General features: G+C 36.0%; 1 protein-coding gene across 1 annotated transcript in view; it reads right to left on the bottom strand.

Moving 5' to 3' along the window:
• Window positions 1-2,625: 2,625 nt before the first annotated feature.
• The window catches only part of LOC129219827 (protein prickle-like), a 102,028-nt gene continuing 87,097 nt past the window's right edge, over window positions 2,626-17,556 (bottom strand). The window contains exons 4-9 of the mRNA XM_054854131.1: window positions 15,505-15,708; window positions 13,149-13,485; window positions 11,545-11,547; window positions 10,113-10,302; window positions 6,715-6,859; window positions 2,626-5,197 (exon numbers count right to left, since the gene is read on the bottom strand). Coding sequence (XP_054710106.1) covers window positions 4,556-5,197; window positions 6,715-6,859; window positions 10,113-10,302; window positions 11,545-11,547; window positions 13,149-13,485; window positions 15,505-15,708 — 1,521 coding nt within the window. The 3' untranslated portion in view covers window positions 2,626-4,555. The remainder of the gene's footprint in view (window positions 5,198-6,714; window positions 6,860-10,112; window positions 10,303-11,544; window positions 11,548-13,148; window positions 13,486-15,504; window positions 15,709-17,556) is intronic.

Raw genomic sequence — 17,556 nt, 5'->3', positions numbered from 1 at the left:
AACTATTCAAGAAATAGGTTAAAATGATTAGATCAAGAAACATTTCTAAGGGCATCCTGTATTCAATGCCTTTTTTGGTTGTTTATCTACAAAAAATTCAGTTTAATTCGTTATATAAAATCATTTTTTCTTTCATTGAGTAGAAATTTTTTTTGCTGAGATTCTCAGACTAAAATATAAAACACAGTCATCCAGAGAAAGATCTTTTGAACATTGATACTATCTTTTTCCCCCGAAGAATTACTAGATTTGAACAAAAGTTGTTTAGGTGAAGATGACAGTTGCTGTTTGTTATTTTCCATACCAATCAAACGAATTAATTATATTAAGATTTTGGTTTCTTCATGTACAGTATAACCTTGATTTAACGATTGATTGTCAATGGATCTATTGTCAAAGATTTGTCAAGTTAAAGTCAAGGACATCGTTAAATCAACGAGCGTAGATATTTAATACAGTCAAATCCGGACCAGTCAAATGTATCATTAAGTTGAGGAAATTGTTAAATCGATGTTATAGTGTACTTTGAATGATGTTTTAAAGGCTTTTTTGCCAACAATTTTCCTATCGTACTCATAAAATATCTTGTTCTTTATATCTGTTTTGCTGTTCGTCATATAACTCTTGTTTTCTACATTTATAAAGCGATTAACCTTGTAACTCTAAATAATGTCTATGCAACTATCTTTAGTATTTGTGCCTCATTTCCTCGTTTTGTTTCTTGCTAGAGTAAGAAAGGTAATCAAAAATAGGAGAAAAAGTAATTTTTGTTAAAATTTCAACCATATTTGTTATGTGAAATATGAGATTAGTGTGTAAAAAAATTTGTCAATCAAGCAAAACATATGTTTTTTAAGTCCTAACCTTGAGTAGGATCAATGCATGATAAGGTTTTTTTTTTTTTTTTTTTTGACTTCATATTTAGAATTCAGCTCAGAATTGGTTGAAAAGTAACACAGACTTGTATTTTTTACTTACTATTTTAACAAGGATTTAATACCAATAATGAATTCATTTTATTTTGTTCAATTGTTGTTACACATTGCTTTTATCATTCTTAATGTAAATATTTTAATAAAAAATGCCTGGATCATATCCCCTCTCCTTTGGGGCGCAGTCATTTTCATTACTCAAATGCAACCTTATAACAGATTGCAAAGTATTGTCTCTAATTTGGGGAGTTAATTAAATAATTGTCGTTTCGCATCAAATATCACCACAGGTTTGGAGGAGGGGAGGGGGTCATGCCCCCCCCCCCCGTATCCGCTACTGATGCTGATGAAACGCTAAGTAGAAAGTTTTAACTTTTTGACATATCTGTTAAATAACAATTTTAATTTGTGAACTGTGTTACTATAGCTATTACTGTTCCTCTGTAAAGTGTAAGTTTTGTACTTTGTTAAGTAAACTTGAATACTTTAAAACTGTTTCATGAAATATTTACGGAAATGTTTTCAGCTTTCATGGCTATACAGCTTGAATTGTGAAAAAATTATCAAAAGTCCATCTCATACACAATATGTCTGTGCATATAAAAACTTGCTCAGAGCATCAAAAACTTGTTATAAGCACATTTTTACATGTAAAGATTTTTTATGTGCTAGACAGAGACTAAGAGTAACAGTTTCAGTGAAAAAATTCTGTTCTACATTAATTATGTGGCATCTAACAGTAACATTTTGAATAAGAAATTGTTCTGGCTAGTGAGTTTTGAAATTTACAGTTTTGTTGATTGTTTGTTCTTATCCTAAATGTAAGCAAGAACCGGTTACGTGTGTAAAATTCGGTTGAATCGTAAAAAATAGCATCTTTAGGAGATGTTTTTCTGGCTAGGCAATATTTCGGTTTTGATGGCATTACCTTCAAATCCTAACATTTTTCTATCATTAGTAATACTGGCAACATGTGTAAAATTTTGTTGGACCATGAAAATTGATAATTTATGGTGCTATTTTTCCCATTCGAAGAAAATAGTGGAATTTCGTAGAATTAAAAACCCTAGGAATGAGTGATGAACTTCTAAAATATTTTGAAAAAGCATTGTATTGATTTTTTACTGCTAAAATATTTTCTTCAAATAAATATGTACTTTTAAAAAATGAATGTTTTTAGTGATACTTTGTTAATGTTTATCAAAATGTGTTGTTAATGGTTTCAAGTTTTAATATATATTTTTATATTACTTCATAAACTTTAATCATTACATTAATATTGAAACTATGCAAGATCCTTTGTAATTTGTCATAAAGTTTGTGTTATCAGCCTGCCTGTGAATGCAATTTTGTTTAATAAATATTTTATTACTTGCACAAATGTGACAATCATGCTCAAATCATTTTGAAAAATACTAATTTTTAATTTAAATGTGTAGCGCATCAGTTGATCACATTTTTCATGTAATATTATCATTTTATAGTCTCTTTTTAAAAATTAATTACAAAAGATCTCGGTGAAATTTAACTGCAAGAAATTAAGCCGGTAAATTGATATGTGACAAATTTGTGTTAAGTTAAAGTAATGATATGAATTGTTCTTGATGTGTAATCCATTAAAAAATAAAAAATCGAATACAAATTGGTTTATTAAAACCATGCATATTTTTTAATCAATATAAAAATGCATTTGTACAAAGTTGAATGGCATAAAAAATGGCTTCTGATTTTTAAAAAATACAGGATATCAAATGCTTGTTCAATCTAAAAATATGATCATTTAAAGTCTTTTATTCAGTGGCAACTGCTTTTCATTTATAGTGGATATACAAACCATGTAAATTCAGCAAATAGAGCATTTTAGTTCATTTAGTTGAATATTAAAATACTTAAGATATAGTACAGCATATCTTCTTAAATATACTTTTGGTATGCAATAAATCTGAAAATATTCAGAGAAATGTCTACCATAGGAAAGATTTTATAAAAACTAACGTTTTGTTCCATATTAAAATGCAATATGTATTTTTTTTAAAAACATTCACCTTTGTGTAAATTATCGATTAATTCATTGTGTAAGCAGAATCAATCTTCTCTTTTTGAAAGAATTTGAAATTGGGGAAAGATTTTATCAGGTACAGACATTATTTCCAAGAAAAGATACAAAGGGAAAATAATACATCCAGAGTACCGAAAATAGGCTTTATGGAATCCTTTAAAATTAGAAAACAGTTAAAAAAAAGTAGCTATAATGATCACTATGTCTCGAGGACATAAAATAATCCATATTATAGAGCTAAAAAGTGACATAGATGTCCATCTGTATGCTAAACTTTTTTGGGCATTCTGATGATTTATTGTGCATAATTAGCACATGGGCCTGCAGGCATATCCCAAATACGAGGCATGTTTTTAAAGTAAGTTCCATTTTGAAAGAAAAAAAAAAGTATAGGGGGATAGAGCAAAGAAATTTATTGCACAAAAATCTATTTTTCAACATTTTTCCCGTGATTTTCCAAGCATTTGTCATGACGTGGTACAGGTTTTTGTATACCTATTTGCAGAAAGTTGCCGCCTGTATTGTCAACCATGAGGACTTTTACAAGGCATCGGCTGGGATGTTTTTGAACATCCTCCAGACTGCCCTCGCTCGCAGCAACTTTCATTTGTTTCAGCACATAAAAGTCTTTCCTTGGCGGTCAGTGGCACAACAGCAATAGCTCCAAGATCGTATTACCCCATAGTTGACTACACAAGCGGCAACTTTCTACGAATAGGTATACTAAAACCTGTACCACGCTATAACAAATGCCGCTGCAAAATAGCATATGGGTGGTAGATTTTGTGCAATAAATTTCTTTGCTCCATCTGTACTGCTTTTTTTTATTTCAAAATGGAACTCGCTTTAAAAACGTGCCTTGTACATAGATTTTACCACATCATATTGAAAGGTTACTTTTTTATTCTGTTGATTTTAATAGTTACTGAATTGCTACTTTTCTATTACTGATTATAAAAACTTACTCTCGATACTGCAGATGTGAAATATTTTTTACCTCTGTTTTTGAGCCACAAAGGGCCTATTTTTAGAACAAGTATACATAAAGTAATAAAGATTGTCCATCCCTTATATTGGGGTATTTCCAAACAACTCGAAACACAGGACAAGCACATCATCTTTTTTCCGTAATCCTCCTTGCAACCAGCTACATTTCATTATGAATTGTGGAATGTGAAAATACTAATGAGTTTCATATGAGGATACTTTTCTTCCAGATACAGAGATAAGTAGAAAGCTTAGAAATTTTCTTCCTGTAATATTTCAAGTTTTGTGTGCTGTGAATCACTGAATAACATTTTCATTGCATTTTTTTTTTTTTTAAATCTTCACATTTTTAGTTAATAATGTATTCAAATCAAAATACCATAACTGCATAACTCTCATGCTGTTTCTCTCTGAATGGCTAACATTGATTATGAATTATGCAAAGTGTTGGACATCTTACTCCATGAATTAAACAACCTGCACCCTGTATATTACACTAGTTTCAATTGTTCTTGTGGAAGCTCATGATCATGCTTTTGTACTGGCGAAATGGATGGAATGAAAAAAGAGAGAGGTATCAAGAGACAAGGCAGTTTTTGTCATCGTGTTTCCGTCTTCTCCTCAAACTCTTTGCTCCGGAAGACTGCAAAGTTCCAGATCTTTGCCTGGCCACAGCAAGAGCATCATTGCTGACGTACGATATGCGTACCCCTCCGTATGCCCGTCTAGGAGGAAGTTCGTACGGATCATCTTCCGAGCTGGAACTTGAACAAGTGCTGCATCTGTCATCCTGACATCTGTCTTCAGATCCTCGGGGAGCCCTCTGAAAGCTGGACTCAAGCTCTGAGCGATCGCCATAGCTCCTGCTCCGAAGGACAGCAGAGTTCCGCTTGTTGGGCGTAGTAGTGTTGCTGCTCTTGGTGAAAGTCTCTTCGCTCCCTGATGACGAAGAACGTTCCACCCTCTGGGATAGGTTCCTTTGTTCTTCATCCTCGCTGGACGGGGGAAGCTTTGCTGTCGAAGGGCTGAAGCGGACAATGAGCTTCTTGGAGGACACTGTGCCACTGCTGTTCACTTCAGCAGTGTCTTTGAGGGGGCTGTCTGGGGGCGTGGCCGATCCTGTGTCTCTAGTGAGATCTGGCATAGAGAAGTGGGCTGTTGTTCTTCTGTGATGGACACGACTGCGATCTCGCCTCTGTTCCTGAATTTCTTCCACAACCTATGGATCAGGAACATAACTTTTTAGTTTATATTGGGTAAAACAGTAGTAACTTCCCTTTTAAAAATTTACGAAGGGGCTCTCAAGGGTCAAAACAGTTATAATTTCTGCAACAGTTTATGATCTAATTTCTGCTATAGTTAATGTCTTAAGTAAAAGGAAAAATAGATAGAGACAAAATACTTACTTAAGACAAAGGAAACTTAAGAACAAGGACGGATGCAAGGGAGGGGCGATGGGGGCGATCGCCCCCTCCTTGAGCGATATTCAGGAACTTTTTCGGATTATATTTTTAATATCAAAGTTCTAAAAACTTCAATTTTACATAATCTTCGATGGTACTAATAGAAAAGGGAGATCTTCCCCGGAATTCTTCCGTAACTGAAATCTTGAAAACACAATCGTAGCCAGCCCATCTCTAATTACTCTGGGAGACCGAACCGAAACTTTCTACAGGATTGTTTTCAAAATTGAAGTTCCAAAACCTCAATTTAGACCTTAGATGATATTAAGAGAGAGGTTCAAGGGCTTACCCTGAATATTTTTCAAAAGAAACACAACGAGTATTTCGAAAGAAAAACAACTATAGGACACTTTTGATGACGTAAAGGAAAACGATTAACAGTCCCCCTAAAATGTTTAGAAATTGAAATTTCAAAGCGTAAAAATCGCCCCCTCCTTGAGCATTTTCTGGATCTGCCTTTGCTTAAAAATAATCTTAAGTAAAAGGAAAGGATCAAGTACAAGCCAGAAACTATATTTTGAAAATAAATCCTAAAATAGACGATTCAGTCTTCCACAATTTCTAAAAATATTCATTAAGGAAAAATGACAACGAATGCAATACAATGAGCTAAGAAAAGAATCCTTATGTATCACATCACAAAATTGCTTAGGTGCTAGCCTAAACTTTTAAACAGAAGTGAAATAAATAGGTTGATTTTTCAAAATTTTCCACGAGGTTGTGCTTGATAAACCTTATATTTAAAAACAGAAATATGTGCAGGCACACACATTCAAGCAGATTACATTTCTGGTCAGGGGCAATAGTATCTTCCAACATTCCTTAAAAAATCAAGTATGAAAATTCAATTCATTGATATTAATAAGAATGGCCATTAAGAATACTTCTGTAGTTGGTGCCAGTGATACACATGGATGTTGGAAGGAGTGGCTTGCCAGGGCCACAAAAGCAAGAGGGACGGTATTTTCCCAAGATGATTTTTAAAAAAAAATATTATGATTTTATATAATATAAAATTTTATGATCTTCAGTTTAGTTAAGGTGTGAAAGCATAACAAACACACTTACTTTCACATTTATAATATTAGTAAAGATGGCAACAATGAAGTTTGTCACCATTGCTAGTGGTCTACATCCAGCTTTGGAATACACTTTTATACAATGTATTTATTCATTTAATGTGAATGATAGTATCATTAATTAGAACTGTTCTCTAAAAGCTGACAAATTTCTGGAAACATAAGTAATTTCTTCTTTTGATGTAAATATTTACCTGAACAAAGACTTGTGGCGACTTGGACATCAATGCATCCAGTGTTAAATCTGACATATTAATGGGATCACGAGAACGTCCATTCAAGGAGGATTTATCATCACACTCTGCCAAAGCATTATCTTTCGGCAACATTGAATTATCCCTAGAAAAAAAATCATGCATGTATTCAAAAAAAGTTGATCTAATCATATTTCATGGGAACAAAGTTTTCGTCACAACGTCACAGATCCAAAAGATAATAAAACATTACTGTAGCCATTTACACTATATTTTGGGAACAATTTAAACTAAATTTAGCATTTTCATAGCGCTTTTCCTTCAATAACCAGAATGACGTGGTTATTTGAAACAATGTCCTTACCTAGAAATATTTTTGCAGTTAGAGTCAATACAGCAAAAAGATCTGATTTTCAAAATGATAATATTTTGTAACTCCTCCAACATATGGGCAACTGACTTAAACTATCACACTTAAATATCAATAGTAAATAATTTCCGTAGCTTTCATACGAATCTGGTCCGAACAATATGGAAATTCAAATGAAGGAGTCAAAATATAGTAATCTGACATATATGTAGACATTCTATCTTAACAATTAGGGAATTAAATCCATGATACGCGTTCTTCAAGTTCATCATCAGGACATCAGGGTAGTACAAATTTGGGTTTGCAGTAGCAGAAGTCAAAAGGATATCTAAGTTATAAGGGTATACAGGTAACAGTATGTAGTCTGTGGAAAACTTCTTTGTAAATTTGATAATGAGACAACTTGAATGTTCAGTCCTTTAACATATTCTAGTTCTCATCGTTCAATTTAGGAACATGATTAATTTGATTTTTAAAAGATTGCATACATGGATGATCAGTGGCGGATACAAGGAAGGAGGTGTGCCCCCCTCCCTCCACTAAACCGTCGACACTTAACACTCCAGGTTGTGTTAACACACTTGATGAATAAAAGAAACAATTTCAGTAATCTTTTCAATTCATCAATTTTTAAAGTAAATATTTGAAATATGGCTTGTTTATTTTCATTGCTTATGATATCAATTAGAAACGGTTATGCTCTACTATAAAAGCCTGGAAAATTTGATGCTTTTTATTGACCCCCCAAGCAGTTTCAGAAGTTTTTAGTACCAAAACCATAAGTTCGTTCATGGAGGGGGGAGAGGTCATTCTTCAGAACGACTCCCGCCCCCCTCCCCCCTCTAAAATGGTAGTCTGTAATCGCCCCTGTGGATGATAAGCCTGGAACAAACATGAAATTTGTGACATGACGTTTTAACTTGATCGTCAATGCAACGACTCAACAAGGGATCCCCAAAAAAAGTTTGCAAATTCGAAAAAATTCCGAGAGAAAACCAAATGTCTCTTTCTCCCCCCCCCCCCCCCAAAAAAACACAAAAATCGCCTACAACTGTATTTTTGCAACTTTAATTGCAAAAGTTTTCCCCAGAGGAAAGTCCCTGAAACCCCTCTCTAAAATGTTATCAAAGATCATCAAAAATTTTGGAGCCTCAATTTTGAAGATATCTTAAATCCCCATACCTTCTAACTCCCCCCCCCCCCAGTTTCAAAAAAAAAAAAATTCAACGGGAAGACTAAAACCTCACCACTTTCTAACATCACAAAAAAATCTTAAACTGTGCTCTTAAAACTTTAATATTAACATATTTCCGGGGGAGAGTTTTAAACTTCATGCCTTTACCTAATGTCTTTAAAGGGGGGTTCTAAATTGCTTTTTTGGACTTCAATTCCGAAAAACTTTTGGGCAGGGCCCCCTAGCCCTTCTCATAACCTCAATGAAGGTCCCGTAACATTGCGTGTTTGAAACTTCATTTTCGAAAAGTTGAGGGACAGCTCCTGACGCCTTCCCTTCCCTTAATGATATCAAAGATGGTCGACAATCGCATTTTCAGGACTTCACCTTCGAAAAATTTCCCGAGAGGAGCACCCTAGTCCTTCTTTCCTCATCTTTCATCATCATTCAAAGATCGATGAAAACTGCGTTTTCGGCACTTTTACATCGCAACACTACTGGGGAAAAGTTTTGAACTACATGTCTTCTACATCACCAAAGATGGCCTCAATTGCGTTTTTAGAACTGCAATTCCGAAATTTTTTCCGGTGGAAATCTTCCGAACCCCCTTTTTACATCATTAGTTTTTAGCATCATTATAGATTTCTAAAGTTGCGTTTTTGGAGTTTTAATATCAAAACGCAACTAATTTCTGAATTTCATCCTTTTCCTTCAAGCCACCAAAGATGGCAAACATAAACAATTGTATTTTTGAAAATATGCCCTAAAATTTCTAAACTTTTTTGGAGAGAGTCCTTCAAACCCTCCTTCCTCCTAATAACCACCAAAGATCGTCTAAAAATGCGCTCCTAACAAACTTCCTAATACTCCCTAACAAACGTTTTCGGGGGTGAGTCCGCAAACACTCTTACTTATGCACCAATATTAAACTTTTTAAAATTTTATTTTCATTAGTCCCCCCCCCCCTATATTATGCATTAGTCATTCGCTACTCCTAATAGGGTCGTCTGGATCTGCCACTGCGTCAACGACAAGGGCTTCGCTAGTTCTCAAAAGCCCAGTCTACACACTATGGAGCAGAATGTTTTCGTATGACTTTCGTCTAGTCATCATTCATCGAAACTTGATCAAAAATATTACCAGTGTTTAACCTGTGAGCTAAGTCAACACTACACTAGAGACACAGACGCTAGTCTCTAGTGTGGTGTTGGCTGAGTTTAAATAAAGTATCCTGTTTACCTTTGAGTTGTCTAATTTTGAATGTTTTTCTGTTCAATGTATGAGCGATGATATGTTTTGGAGTCTGATGACTTAAGTATGCTTGTTTTAAAAAGCTTTAATCAATTAAAAGTGCTTTTATGCAGCGATAATGATTTATCGCAGATTACACTTATTAGTGAACTAATGCTCATAACTTCTACATCCTTAATATCTGCTGCTGCAATTTCATTTATACTACTCGTAAAACGGACACACTATGTTTGGATTGGATCCTTGATAGTTGGAAAGAATATTTAATTGTGCATGGGGGGTTGAATAAAATTTGACGTGCTCTTTGCAGACAAGTTGGTTGAGTTGAATCCCTAAATCGGAGCTTAAATAGCGATGCATCCGCCATCTTGGGGCTAAACGCTGCTTTCTTCCTAGGTATCGTGTTTTGCTTTTTAATTGGGGTGCTTCTGGATTGTGATTAACAAAGAGTTAATAAGAAAGAACAATCAAAAAGCAAAACAGGCTACTTCATTTCAACACAGCAGACATAAGAAGAAAGCGTCGTCTAGCCCCAAGTTGGCGGACTTACTTATCCTACGATTCACATTCAGGGTTTTAGGTTGAGTAAAGAAGGATACTTACTTCTTAAATAAGCTCTTGTTTTTCTCCTCAACCAGTTGAGATACATTTTGCGGTATGAGAGGATCACTGGAAGGTGCGTTGCGATATGGAACAAGTGGACTCCTCGGGACTAATAATGGGCTAGACGTGCGACACTCGGATGTCCCACCTGGGACTTTGTTCCTTTTGTTTGAGCTGTTGAGTTGGTCTCCTGTTTTAGAAAGAAAGGATGTTTTTAAAAAGAAATGTACAAAGCATAAAGTTAGTTTCTTGCATGTTAACCCTTGCAATTCTATGGACATATATAGCCTCATCTTGCCAAGACTATTTTCAAAGATGAATCTGAGAAATTTTGGCAGGAATGTATTCCAGTCTTTTCGTGGTGGCGGTATGGAAAGGGGGGGGGGAGTTGCGGGGCTTTCTCCCAGAAAGATTTTAATACTAATCTTTATGCTCTCTTTGATGGGACATACTAAGTAAAGAGAATTTAAGGATCTCCTCCGAAATCATTTATTTTCCCAATATTGACAATTTCAACGTACTGAAATGGCTACTCTCTAACTATCGCTAATAGCGCCAAATTGAAACCCAGTTTGAAAAATCACTTTTTTCTCTAAATTTGTCGCCAACTTGACGATATTTCGTCAAGTTAGCGACAAAACTTCGCGGTAAATCGCCAAATTAAAATATCATTTGAATTTGCATTGAAATTAACACTGATTGTCCCCAAAAAAGGGTAAAAGAACCCTTTTGGAATACTGTTTTTGAGGTATGCGAGATTACATACATACATAAAACTCGTAGCAATTAACTCGGGGATCGTCAAAACTGATATTACGGGCATCCATACGTTCATCGGTACGTGCAGTCGGACCGAAAAAACAACTCAACATTAATTCGGAACTGAGCAAAATGAAAGTTTAGTACACTATTTGAGTGAAAAAAATTTTGCGACAGCAATACTTCCTTTACTATATGAAAAGAAGTAAAATCGTGGATGGTACCTTGAAAATTATGTTGGATGGAGCTAAGCACAATCAATATTCAGTGCGACTCTAAACGAAGCAAGAGAAACTTGGATGAAACACAGGACAACTCGCATCATAATGCAGTACTTTATAAGTGAGGGTTAAAATTAGCGAAATTATCTTCTAAACACTTTTGCTGAGAGTGACTTGGTGAATCCAATTAGCCATCACCCTCCTGTAATGATTGAAATGCACAGATACAACTATCAACGTTAATAAAGCAACTCATTCAACGTATTCTCAATGCAAGTTAAATTGAATATAGCAATACGCAAATGTAATGGACATAGTTTTTATCCGAAAATTGCAGTCCTTGAGCAAAAACCAAACATGATCCCCATAAGAAAAGAAAAACCTATTTTAGAAGGTGCTGAAGTTTATGGGAATCTTTTGCTATAGTCCACATTTATTTAATCTCAGAAAACCAACTGCAGTGAAGCCACAGCACGCGTTTTCATCAAGCACGCAATTTTTTGTGCAAAAATTCCTTCCAATCCCATGTGACAGCGATGATTTGTTAACATGAATTGGACTTTTTTAGGGCACACTTTTGTTAACCAAGCGATAGTTGCTAATTGGGAAGTGACTTTGGAGTACTCTATAGTTGTACATTATTCGAGAAAACTACAAATTCGGGTAACAAAAGCAGTCTTTCCTGAAAAGCACAACTTTTTCAATTTGACATTAAAATCGAACTTTTAGAATAAAATCAATCCCGAAATCCAACGGGATTGTAAACCATCTAGGCATACAGTTTTCAAGTAGTGCAAACAACCTAAACCTACCTGAAGATGTCATGAGAAAACTCGTGATAATTTACTAGCGGATGACCAAAATGGATATTCCGTTAATGGATACACGTTCATAGGTACTATACTCAAGCGAACGTGCTGAAGAAAGTACTCAACATTTACTTGAGGGTGAGTAAAATGGATATTTAAGCCGAAATCTGACGCGCTCTTTTTGTTTAGTAGGAGAGTCGAACTTTAATACATACTAACAACTATTTATTTACATCTACTACAAAAGTGATGCATGCCACCTTGCCACCAAGTTTGACAGTTGTTCAATAGTCATCAGCATTGTGTACAGATTGTTTCTAACGAAGTGGAACTCGTAGGACACCTGTAGTAGCTCTTGTTCTGCTGCCTGTACTGCCACAACTGTTCTGAAGTTAATGACACGAAGTTGTTCCTTCATCTAAAGCCCTGGTTTCCTAGGAGCGAATCGCCAATCTTCGGCGTCGCTCCTCGCCGAGGAGAAAACTTGATTTTTCTGCGCATGCGTGCCCGAGCTAAATCGACGTCGTGAATGGCCAGGCCGGAATCACTTGACTTTGATTTCAGCGTCACGGCGAGGAGCGACGCCGAAGATCGGCGAGTTCGCTTCTAGGAAACCAGGGCTTTAGGGATTAAGTCAAAGTCATAAAGACAAGCCCTTGTGACTGACTTAATTCCTAAGATGATGGAACCACTTTGAGTCATTAGCTTCAGAACAGTTCCAGAGATTCTCGTGGCAGTCTTATCGTTCCATTTGAACTATCAGCAGAACAGGCGCTACTACAGGTGTCCAACGACTTCCGCGACGTTGGAAAAGGGCTCTACACAATACTAGTGAAGGACTGCGAAGTATAAAAAATACCATTGCAGAGGAGTTCAAAGGGAATTTTGCTCTGAGAACAATTCAAAGTCTTGGAAAAACAAAATATCTATAGTTTCAAAATGACCCAGACAAAAAATGGTGGCTGAGATGAGGCAGGCTCATCACTCGCCATGACACCTGCACCGTGCTCTCTTGCGGATCACACTTGGGAGGCAAGGAGCCTTTTGGATTCAGTGACTTTTGATCGCTACCGCTGCTTTTCTTATTCTTTATTTATTTGGTTTCCTATATTTGTTACTGCAGTTGTCTTCTAATCCTGCCATTCGGAAAAGAAAAAAAAATACTGAAGGACTATAAAACTTGGAGGCACATATCACTTTTGAACTAGACGTTCCAAACCAGTTTCGGACGAATAAGCAATACTTGCCTTTGCTACAGTGGACGGAGCAGTAGATAAGTCCCTTCCTGGGCAGGAAGGGCCTCCCGAGGAGTGGCGTATGGCACGCGTGGCACCGGAAACAGTGCTCCGTGGCGTGCCAGTGCTGTCCCTCGTGCGACATCTGTCCCTGGTCGACGCCGATGGGATCGCCGCAGGAGTCGCAGTACTCGGCGAAAGTGGCATCGAAGCAGTGCAGGCAGAAGGGCCTGCCGTCCCGCATCACGTAACGCTCCCCGCCCAGCTGCCGGTCGCACTCGAAGCAGCAGAAGTGGCGCATGTGCCAGGCGCGACCCTCGGCCTCGGTGCACTCGTCGGCGAAGATGATCTGAAAGAGAGAGTCATTCAGTGTTCCAGTTTCTTAAACCACTTTGGTAATCGAGGCCGTGTACACTCTAAAAACAACACTTTCAAAAATGATGAAAAAGTACTCAAATTTTAACATATTGCAGAATCAAAATGGCTCCGACTATGTGGTATTCAAATTTGAAACATTCAAATACTCAAATCAACACGTGCTCATTTTTGAATATGTAATAATTTCAAAATTGAGTACTAACCGAATTATGTGCTCATTTTTGAGTATGAAATAATTCGGCACACTATTTCAAAACATGGGTGCTCATAATTTGAAAACAAAAAGCTTTTAAGAAAATTTGAAAACATGAATGTACTCATTTTTGAAAACTTCATTTTTCTCAGTGTACACAATGCTACCCGAATTAAGGCAGAAAGACACTTCCCACGAAGATGGAAGTCCGTTTTAGCGCAGAGAGCACACGATAGTTGGAAGCACCATCAATCATCAGTTCGATAATTGTCATCCAAACCAACAGCCGAATAACTCCAAGTTCAGTAATCCCAGAGGTGTTGATTTGGGATGGAAACTTGAAGGACTTTGTGACCACGACATAGTTAGCATTATCGAACACGGAGGATCTGTCGGCTGGGCTGTCATCGAATCCGGAACTCTCCAGTTACAAGCCTTACCGACCAGGCCACCAGGGCCTCATTCAGCCTCCTGAAAGCTTTTCAGCAAGTGGAAAATAATCTAGAGATGGGCAATAGGGTGGACCGAAAAAGACTTTTTTTCTCGTTTCGATGATGGTTTGAGCGGAAAAAGTGTCTTTGGTTGAGGAAAGTACGCATAAAAAGTTAGCAATTATTCGGACGATTTCTTGAGTACGCATAAAAAGTTAGAAATTTTTCAGACAATATCTTGATCTGCCGCAATTGCCGTTGAAGTTTCTGCCGAATGCTGCTTTTTGAAATATTTACCAAAATATTAGTAAAAAAAATTAAAAAAGTATATATATATATATATATATATATATATATATATATAATTTGATTTTAAAAAATTTCATGTACATGCTTAAAGGGGTTTTCTTTCTTTCTTAAAAAAAAATGAAGGTTGAAATAATGATAATTTTGTTTATTTAATTTTTCTGTTTTGAATAAATACTATCGTATTTTCATGTTGCAACATGCTTTATATGTCAACACATTTCTCTATGCCCTACTTTTAACTTGGTGCTTTTAGATTATGTGATAATTAAAAAAAATTATATTCTTAATATATATGGTAACTAATAACAAATGCCAAAAAAAAAAAAAAAAAACTACTGAATTTAAAGCGGCTGCTAACAGGCTAACTCTAATATTTGAACTTTCATGTCTGGTTATAACTTTGTTAACAATAACATGAAAATTTTCTCACAAAAAATTAAATCAAATTTTGAAATATTATCTTGAGGGGGAAAAAAACGTCATGATTATCAGCCCTGCCGATTACTTGGCCGATTTTTAACAGTCGATTAATCGGTAATCGGCCAATTCTTGTTTCCAAAGTCAACTGAACTTGGAAATAGATATATCACTTGTTTACGAAAAGAAAGGAGGATATGAGTGAGCAGTATAACTGCTACTGCCCAAAGAAAACACGAATAAGGGAAATGAGGGGTAAGGGTAAAGTAAAATAGTTACGATAAATTGTTTTTTCAAAATGAATGAATTGGAAATTTATTTTAAAAATTATAGTACATAGAAAAATAATCACGAATTTTGTTATTGATTCTGCTGTTATTTCCATTCCAAAGGGTTGGGTTCAATTTTTGGAGCCTTCCATCTGTCAGATCTCAGAACTAAAGAAAGAAGTTTCCAAAAAGTTTGAAACAACTGTTTTGTTTCATGCAAAACTGTTTGGTCATTACATTTTTTTTGAATGTTTGCATCTTTGAAAAGTTTACCTTAATAAATAATGCATTTACAGTTTATTCAGCAAGCAATAATGAATGAGCAGTTAGTAGTGTTCAAATCAGCTTTAAAGGTCTCATATATCGCTTACCTCGTCACAAGCAGCGCATCTAGGCTTCAAACTTTCTGCGTGGTGTCTCCCACAGTACAACTTGCCGTCACGAAAGAAGTAGATGAGGTCCACCAACAGTTCCTTGCAGACACAACAGGTGAAGCAACCAGGGTGCCAACAGGAACTGGCACCAGCACGGGACGCGAAAACGCCCATGTCGCCACGGGACACGGACTCCTCGCACTAGAAGAGGCAGGAAGGTCAGGACATGAGCAATGGACAATAACTAACGAAAATCAGCAATGCATTTTTACCAATTTAGGAAGTAATAATTATAACATTCTTGTTTTGAACCTACGTACATTTCACTAAAATTAAGATAGCATGTAAAGTAAATCATTGTTTAAAATTTTCAGTTATCAAGTTGCAGTAAAAGCCTGACGATAAATCTTAATTTATAATCTAGTTTAGAAGACTGCCAAAGAAATTCCTGAAGAAATAATTACTCAGTGCTAAGGTGGAAGACGTCGGTAGCTTAAATAACAAATCAATCAAATGTTAGAAGCAGCAGGAAAACTTTGCAACAGTTTTTTTTTTTTTTTTTTGACCTTGATGCTTTTTTATTTGTTAAAATGGAGGACTAGACAACAGCAATAAGTTTTCTCACTTATAAAAGGAACCAAGAAGCAGAGGTTTAACCAAAGTTTAACAAAAAAATTGGGAAGTTTCAACTTTCCTAAGGAAAACGGGATCGAATGAAATATCTGCCACATTAAAAAAAAGATTACAAGCATATGGATAAGTTCCTAGAATAGGGTGACCATATTCTGATATAAATTTGGTGACACTTGCAATTATTTATGGAAGCATAACTATATATACGCCCATACTATAAATAATGCAGTAGAGGTACGATAGAAGACAGCTGTGACAATTTGGCATAGCAAACATATACATACCTAAAAACCTAAATGTGAGGAAAAGGCAGCAAAAAGTTTTCTCTAAGGAAGTAAAGCGATCAAAAGATAAATATTTTTTCATATTATGGTACAACTACTCACAAAACTAGCTAAAATTCACAGGGGGAAAAAACCCATTCCAAACGGCCATTGTAGCAGTAAAATTTTAAACTGGGTGCCAAAAAATGCAAAATGCTTAAATTTAAGGACTTTTTGGGCCTTTCAAGTACTAACAGTTTTCTGGGGCATAGGGTCAAAAAACTCCTAATTTTGCGACTATATCCGTTTACGTATGGTCACTCTGGTCTAGAGAAAAATTTATTTTAAGGAAGGAAAAAGCAAAAATATACTTCAACCCGTTGCACTAAGTCAAGAGAAGATCCACTCAACCGTTTGCACACTTGCAGAGAAGTGAGCGCGTCGACCGCATCCATGGAACTTTCCCGTTCGATTAAAGTTCTTCTCGCTCCCGGGGATGATGTCATCCGGATCCCCAGACTAATCCCGATGCTCATTTTTCACTCTCACCCCACCAAATCCTCGGCTGTGAGGCATTGTTGCCGATTATCGATTCAATGCACTCATCCCAACGCGTGTCTTTAATTTCACTACATTGCTTCCGAGTCCAAGAGATTAGCCAGCCGCGTTCTGTTCATCAGAATGCTTCTGGGGCTTGAAGCATTCCAACACTTCCTATGGAAGGACGGAACTTTTATGAAACATTATTATTGTTTCTCATCACCCTTTCTTGATCTGACACATGTGTTTTGATGAGTAGAAGCAAAACGAAAACATTTATATTATTAGGTGGTTCGAAAACTAAAGTTGTAGCAAAGTTTACTTATTCAGAAGAAGATTTTAAAATTTAAGACCCTTCATTATTTGAAACAACCTTCAAGTTAATCATGTACTTCGTATTCATAAGTTAGCAGTGGTGAGGAAATTACTTCGCTTAACAGTTAATATGCAAGGGAAACATATACAGCTCCCTCTGATTTTAAATCAACCGCTGAGGTAACATAGGAAACACCTTTTCATCTCTTCTCTAGCGGGGAACATTTTCGCCTTGATGGAATCCTCAGATTTCACCACACAAGATTTGAGAGATCTGAAAAGATTTCAGAGATCTTAT

This window comes from Uloborus diversus, chromosome 4, assembly GCF_026930045.1.
Source record: "Uloborus diversus isolate 005 chromosome 4, Udiv.v.3.1, whole genome shotgun sequence".
Taxonomy (NCBI): Eukaryota; Metazoa; Arthropoda; class Arachnida; order Araneae; family Uloboridae; genus Uloborus; species Uloborus diversus.
This window is presented reverse-complemented; position numbering and strand designations above follow the sequence as displayed.